This window comes from Bombina bombina, chromosome 6 (genome assembly GCF_027579735.1).
Source record: "Bombina bombina isolate aBomBom1 chromosome 6, aBomBom1.pri, whole genome shotgun sequence".
In the NCBI taxonomy this organism is placed as follows: domain Eukaryota; kingdom Metazoa; phylum Chordata; class Amphibia; order Anura; family Bombinatoridae; genus Bombina; species Bombina bombina.
In genome coordinates, this window is record NC_069504.1 from 577,688,697 (window position 1) to 577,696,196 (window position 7,500).

General features: G+C 41.5%; 1 protein-coding gene across 1 annotated transcript in view; it reads left to right on the plus strand.

Moving 5' to 3' along the window:
• Window positions 1-7,500, plus strand: part of TJP1 (tight junction protein 1) — a gene marked incomplete in the record, with an annotated part of 489,926 nt that overhangs the window by 381,742 nt on the left and 100,684 nt on the right. Inside the window, 1 exon segment of the mRNA XM_053717550.1 lies at window positions 1,210-2,079. Coding sequence (XP_053573525.1) covers window positions 1,210-2,079 — 870 coding nt within the window.

Genomic DNA, 7,500 nt, shown 5'->3' on the forward strand with positions numbered 1-7,500 from the left:
AAATAAGGGGGCAGTCAGCATAAGCTTAGATACAAGATAATTACAGAGGTAAAACGTGTATTATAACTATGTTGGTTATGCAAAACTGAGGAATGGGTAATAAAGGGATTATCTTTCTTTTTAAACAACAAAAATGCTGGTGTTGACTGTGCCTTTAACTCCTATGAATTAAATGCACGATTAACAGGACATTAAAGTGCAAAATGAAATAATAATTTATTATTGCACTAATGCATGCTTATAACTAACTTTTGTAAAGCAGTAAAATCTAAAGCCAGCTCTAGAGCAGCAAAGCAATACACTACTGGGGAATCTAGCTAAACACATCTGAAGAGCCAATGACAAGAGACATGTGTAACCACCAATTAGCAGCTAGCTCCCCAGTAGTGTATTGCTGGGTTTTTTTTTCTTTCATAATGTGTTATAATTTGAGGATGTGTTTAATTAATTTGTCTCATAGCGGCTCTGTATTTTATTTAGCTACACTGATCAAAATTCTTGGTTAGGATAAAGAAGTAATCCAACTGCACAAGCTGCTTGTTCACTCAGAAACAGGCCTCTTTATTGGTGTGACATAAAAAAAGCTAAAACACATTACCTCAAATCAGTATTCAGAGCCCATGAATAAACATACATATCTGTTATATAATGTGTAAACGTTTTTTTATTTTTATAGGTTTTTTTATATGTTTTCTTCAATTTTAAACAAAGCTTGTTTAGACCAAGTAAAATTTGCTTCCAATTGCTAATGGAAAAACAAAACTATCATCCAGCATCAGGACTATTTTAAAATTGTAAAAATGTATTTACAGTACAGCTTCGTGCTAAATACTAGGATAGAATGGACACGCTTATTCTGTTAAAAAGATAACTTTTTTTCATGTTTAATAGATTGGGGTCGTGTTTCTTACATTTTTATATTTCAAACAAGTAGTCTTGCAAGGAAAATATCATGTTTGGTGAATAGAACTTAATTTTCTTTATCTCAGTAATAGCTGATTTGTTAATTTAACAGATTTAAAAAAAGAAATCACACATCAAAGTTGTCACAAATAACAAATGACTAGTGAAACCATTTCATTAAAGAGGCATGGAAACTGCATGCAAAATGCCATCTTGTGGTTATGTGTTTAACTGAATAGAATATTGTTTTTTTTTTTTTTTTATGTAAAAGTATGTATTTAACACCAAGTTGTAAATTTCTTGCAGGTATTCAGAAAGGAGACATATGCAACTGAAGAGAATTCTAGGCAAATTTATATGATGAAACCCCAAATACTTAGCCATCAAAGTCAGAGACATGAGAGAGACTCCAGTTTAAGTTATGAAGCCCTTCCAGCCTATGCAGATAAGCCAATGAATAGGGAATATGATCATTCATATAGATATGACCCCACGTCAGATTATGTAGATCAATTAACGCACAATTATGAACCTAGAGTACGTTATGATGATCATGTGCCTACTTATGAAGAGAAGTGGGGTTATTATGATGATCAACAGCCATATCAATCTAGACCACAATTTGACAATAAGCCCACACGGGACTTCAATGTTCGACAGCACTCTGAAGAAAGCCTTGACCGCAGCTACTTTTCCCAGCAACCTCGATTTGAGGAGCCGCCACCTATTCCTTATGACAATCGACCCCGTCCATCTAAAAACTATAAACCACCCCAAGTACTTTATGATGAATCACCTCAAGCAGAATATGATATGCATATTCGTTACAAACCAGAAGCTCAAAGTTTTACTTCTCCTCCCACATCTAGGCCTGCCGATTCAAAACCATATTTTGATCAGCACACAAGAGGTTATGATCATAGTTCATCACAAGTGTTTAACTCAAAGCCTGGCCAGTATGATCTTTCTCCTAGAATGGAAGCTATGCCCCCCCCTGCCCCATTGAAGCCAGAGTTGCAGCCCTCTGCCAGTAAACTATCTGCACCTGTGAATGAAGATGAAGATGATCCAGCCATGAAACCACAGTCTGTGCTTACCAGGGTTAAGATGTTTGAGAATAAAAAATCAACCCAAGGAGAAAAGAATAAGGAGATCAATGACACATCTGTTGTGAAGGTATTTATACTCTTTATAGGCATAATAGGCAATAAAGTCAGTTATTTGTGTAGCTATACATAAAGTAAGGAAAAATGAATAAAAGCATTGCAAAGAATATTCATTTAAAATATGTTTAAAACTATATTTCTCTTGTTAAGTGTATCCAGTCCACGGATCATCCATTACTTATGGGATATTCTCCTTCCCAACAGGATGTTGCAAGAGGATCACCCACAGCAGAGCTGCTATATAGCTCCTCCCCTAACTGCCATATCCAGTCATTCTCTTGCAACCCTCAACAAAGATGGAGGTCGTAAGAGGAGAGTGGTGTTTTATACTTAGTTTATTTCTTCAATCAAAAGTTTGTTATTTTTAAATGGTACCGGAGTGTGCTGTTTATCTCAGGCAGTATTTAGAAGAAGAATCTGCCTGCATTTTCTATGATCTTAGCAGAAGTAACTAAGATCCATGGCTGTTCTCACATATTCTGAGGAGTGAGGTAACTTCAGAGAGGGAATGGCGTGCAGGTTTTCCTGCAATAAGGTATGTGCAGTTAATATTTTTCTAGGGATGGAATTTGCTAGAAAATGCTGCTTATACCGGATTAATGTAAGTAAAGCCTTAAATGCAGTGATAGCTACTGGTATCAGGCTTATTAATAGAGATGCATACTCTTATAAAAATGTAATATAAAACGTTTGCTGGCATGTTAATCGTTTTTATATACGTTTGGTGACAAAACTTATTGGGGCCTAGTTTTTTTCCACATGGCTGGTTTGATTTCTGCCTAGAGACAGTTTCCTGAAGCTTTCCACTGTTGCAATATGAATGGGAAGGGCCTATTTTAGTGCTTTTCTGTGCAGCTAAAAATACTGACAGAGACATTCAGCTTCCCTCTGCATGATACAGGACATCTCTGAAGGGCTCAAAAGGCTTCAAAGTCGTGTTTGAGGAGGGTAACAATCACAGTAGACTGTGGCAGTTGTTATGACTGTGTTTAAAAAACGTTTTTGTCATTTATTATTCTGTTTTTGTTATTAAGGGGTTAATCATCCATTTGCAAGTGGGTGCAATGCTCTGCTGACTTGTTACATACACTGTAAAAAATTTGTTAGTGTAACTGCCTTTTTTCACTGTTATTTCAAATTTTGTCAAAATTTGTTTCTCTTAAAGGCACAGTAACGTTTTTTATATTGCTTGTTAACTTGCTTTAAAGTGTTTTCCAAGCTTGCTAGTCTCATTGCTAGTCTGTACAAACATGTCTGAAACAGAGGATACTTGTTCATTATGTTTAAAAGCCATGGTGGAGCCCCATAGGAGAATGTGTACTAAATGTATTGATTTCACCTTAAACAGTAAAGATCAGTCTTTATCTATAAAAGAATTGTCACCAGAGGGGTCTGTCGAGGGGGAAGTTATGCTGACTAACTCTCCCCACGTGTCGGACCCTTCGCCTCCCGCTCAAGGGACGCACGCTAATATGGCGCCAAGTACATCAGGGACGCCCATAGCGATTACTTTGCAGGACATGGCTGCAATCATGAATAATACCCTGTCAGAGGTATTATCCAGATTGCCTGAATTTAGAGGCAAGCGCGATAGCTCTGGGGTTAGATGAGATACAGAGCGCGTAGATGCTGTAAGAGCCATGTCTGTTACTGCGTCACAATATACAGAACCTGAGGACGGAGAGCTTCAGTCTGTGGGTGACGTCTCTGATTCGGGGAGACCTGATTCAGAGATTTCTAATTTTAAATTTAAGCTTGAGAACCTCCGTGTATTGCTTGGGGAGGTATTAGCTGCTCTGAATGACTGTGACACAATTGCAGTGCCAGAGAAATTGTGTAGGCTGGATAAATACTATGCAGTGCCGGTGAGTACTGATGTTTTTCCAATACCTAAAAGGCTTACAGAAATTATTAGTAAGGAGTGGGATAGGCCCGGTGTGCCCTTTTCCCCACCTCCTTTATTTAGAAAAATGTTTCCAATAGATGCCACTACACGGGACTTATGGCAGACGGTCCCTAAGGTGGAGGGAGCAGTTTCTACTTTAGCAAAGCGTACCACTATCCCGGTTGAGGACAGTTGTGCTTTTTCAGATCCAATGGATAAAAAATTAGAGGGTTACCTTAAGAAAATGTTTATTCAACAAGGTTTTATTTTACAGCCCCTTGCATGCATTGCGCCTGTCACTGCTGCAGCGGCATTCTGGTTTGAGTCCCTGGAAGAGGCCATCCATACAGCTCCATTGACTGAAATTAGTGACAAGCTTAGAACTCTTAAGCTAGCTAACTCATTTGTTTCTGATGCCATTGTTCATTTGACTAAACTAACGGCTAAGAATTCCGGATTCTCCATCCAGGCGCGTAGGGCGCTATGGGTCAAATCGTGGTCAGCTGATGTGACTTCAAAGTCTAAATTACTCAACATTCCTTTCAAGGGGCAGACCTTATTCAGGCCTGGTTTGAAAGAAATTATTGCTGACAATACTGGAGGTAAGGGTCATACCCTTCCTCAGGACAGGGCCAAATCAAAGGCCAAACAGTCTAATTTTCGTGCCTTTCGAAATTCCAAGGCAGGTGCAGCATCAACTTCCTCCGCTTCAAGACAAGAGGGAACTTTTGCTCAATCTAAGCAGGCCTGGAAACCTAACTAGTCCTGGAACAAAGGCAAGCAGGCCAGAAAGCCTGCTGCTGCCTCTAAGACAGCATGAAGGAACGGCCCCCTATCCGGCGACGGATCTAGTAGGGGGCAGACTTTTTCTCTTCGCCCAGGCGTGGGCAAGAGATGTTCAGGATCCCTGGGCGTTGGAGATCATATCTCAGGGATATCTTCTGGACTTCAAAGCTTCCCCTCCACAAGGGAGATTTCATCTTTCAAGGTTATCTGCAAATCAGATAAAGAAAGAGGCATTCCTACGCTGTGTGCAAGACCTCCTAGTAATGGGAGCGATCCATCCAGTTCCGCGGACGGAACAAGGACAGGGTTTTTATTCAAATCTGTTTGTGGTTCCCAAAAAAGAGGGAACCTTCAGACCAATTTTGGATCTAAAGATCTTAAACAAATTCCTCAGAGTTTCATCTTTCAAAATGGAAACTATACGGACCATCCTACCCATGATCCAAGAGGGTCAGTACATGACCACAGTGGACTTAAAGGATGCCTACCTTCACATACCGATTCACAAAAATCATCATCGGTTCCTAAGGTTTGCCTTTCTAGACAGGCATTACCAATTTGTAGCTCTTCCCTTCGGGTTGGCTACAGCCCCGAGAATCTTTACGAAGGTTCTGGGCTCACTTCTGGCGGTTCTAAGACCGCGAGGCATAGCGGTGGCTCCGTATCTAGACGACATCCTGATACAGGCGTCAAGCTTTCAAATTGCCAAATCTCATACAGAGATAGTTCTGGCATTTCTGAGATCGCACGGGTGGAAAGTGAACGAGGAAAAGAGTTCTCTATCCCCACTCACAAGAGTCTCCTTCTTAGGGACTCTTATAGATTCTGTAGAGATGAAAATTTACCTGACGGAGTCCAGGTTATCAAAGCTTCTAAATGCTTGCCGTATTCTTCATTCCATTCCGCGCCCTTCGGTGGCTCAGTGTATGGAGGTGATCGGCTTAATGGTAGCGGCAATGGACATAGTGCCATTTGCGCGCCTACATCTCAGACCGCTGCAATTATGCATGCTAAGTCAGTGGAATGGGGATTACACAGATTTGTCCCCTCTGCTAAATCTGGATCAAGAGACCAGAGATTCTCTTCTCTGGTGGTTGTCTCGGGTCCACCTGTCCGAGGGTATGACCTTTCGCAGGCCAGATTGGACAATTGTAACAACAGATGCCAGCCTTCTAGGTTGGGGTGCAGTCTGGAACTCCCTGAAGGCACAGGGATCGTGGACTCAGGAGGAGAAACTCCTTCCGATAAATATTCTGGAGTTAAGAGCAATATTCAATGCTCTTCTGGCTTGGCCTCAGTTAGCAACACTGAGGTTCATCAGATTTCAGTCGGACAATATCACGACTGTGGCTTACATCAACCATCAAGGGGGAACCAGGAGTTCCCTAGCTATGTTAGAAGTCTCAAAAATAATTTGCTGGGCAGAGACTCACTCTTGCCACCTGTCAGCAATCCATATCCCAGGCGTGGAGAACTGGGAGGCGGATTTTCTAAGTCGTCAGACTTTTCACCCGGGGGAGTGGGAACTCCATCCGGAGGTGTTTGCTCAGTTGATTCAGCGTTGGGGCAAACCAGAGTTGGATCTCATGGCGTCTCGCCAGAACGCCAAGCTTCCTTGTTACGGATCCAGGTCCAGGGACCCAGAAGCGACGCTGATAGATGCTCTAGCAGCGCCTTGGTTCTTCAACCTGGCTTATGTGTTTCCACCATTTCCTCTGCTCCCTCGACTGATTGCCAAAATCAAACAGGAGAGAGCATCGGTGATTCTAATAGCGCCTGCGTGGCCACGCAGGACCTGGTATGCAGACCTAGTGGACATGTCATCCTTTCCACCATGGACTTTGCCTCTGAGACAAGACCTCCTAATACAAGGTCCTTTCAATCATCCAAATCTTATTTCTCTGAGACTGACTGCATGGAGATTGAACGCTTGATTCTATCAAAGCGTGGCTTCTCCGAGTCAGTCATTGATACCTTAATACAGGCACGAAAGCCTGTTACCAGGAAAATCTATCACAAGATATGGCGTACATATCTTTACTGGTGTGAATCCAAGAATTACTCATGCAGTAAGGTTAGGATTCCTAGGATATTGTCCTTTCTCCAAGAGGGTTTGGACAAAGGATTATCAGCTAGTTCCTTAAAGGGACAGATTTCTGCTCTGTCTATTCTTTTGCACAAGCGTCTGGCAGAAGTTCCAGACGTCCAGGCATTTTGTCAGGCTTTGGTTAGAATTAAGCCTGTGTTTAAACCTGTTGCTCCCCCATGGAGCTTAAACTTGGTTCTTAAAGTTCTTCAAGGAGTTCCGTTTGAACCCCTTCATTCCATTGATATTAAGCTTTTATCTTGGAAATTTCTGTTTTTGATGGCTATTTCCTCGGCTCGGAGAGTCTCTGAGCTATCTGCCTTACAATGTGATTCTCCTTATCTGATTTTTCATGCAGATAAGGTAGTTCTGCGTACCAAACCTGGTTTTTTACCTAAGGTGGTTTCTAACAAGAATATCAATCAAGAGATTGTTGTTCCATCATTGTGTCCTAATCCTTCTTCAAAGAAGGAACGTCTTTTACATAATCTGGACGTAGTCCGTGCCTTGAAGTTTTACTTACAAGCTACTAAAGATTTTCGTCAAACATCTTCCCTGTTTGTCGTTTATTCTGGACAGAGGAGAGGTCAAAAAGCTTCGGCAACCTCTCTTTCCTTTTGGCTTCGGAGTATTATACGCCTAGCCTATGAGACTGCTGGACAGCAGCCCCCTGA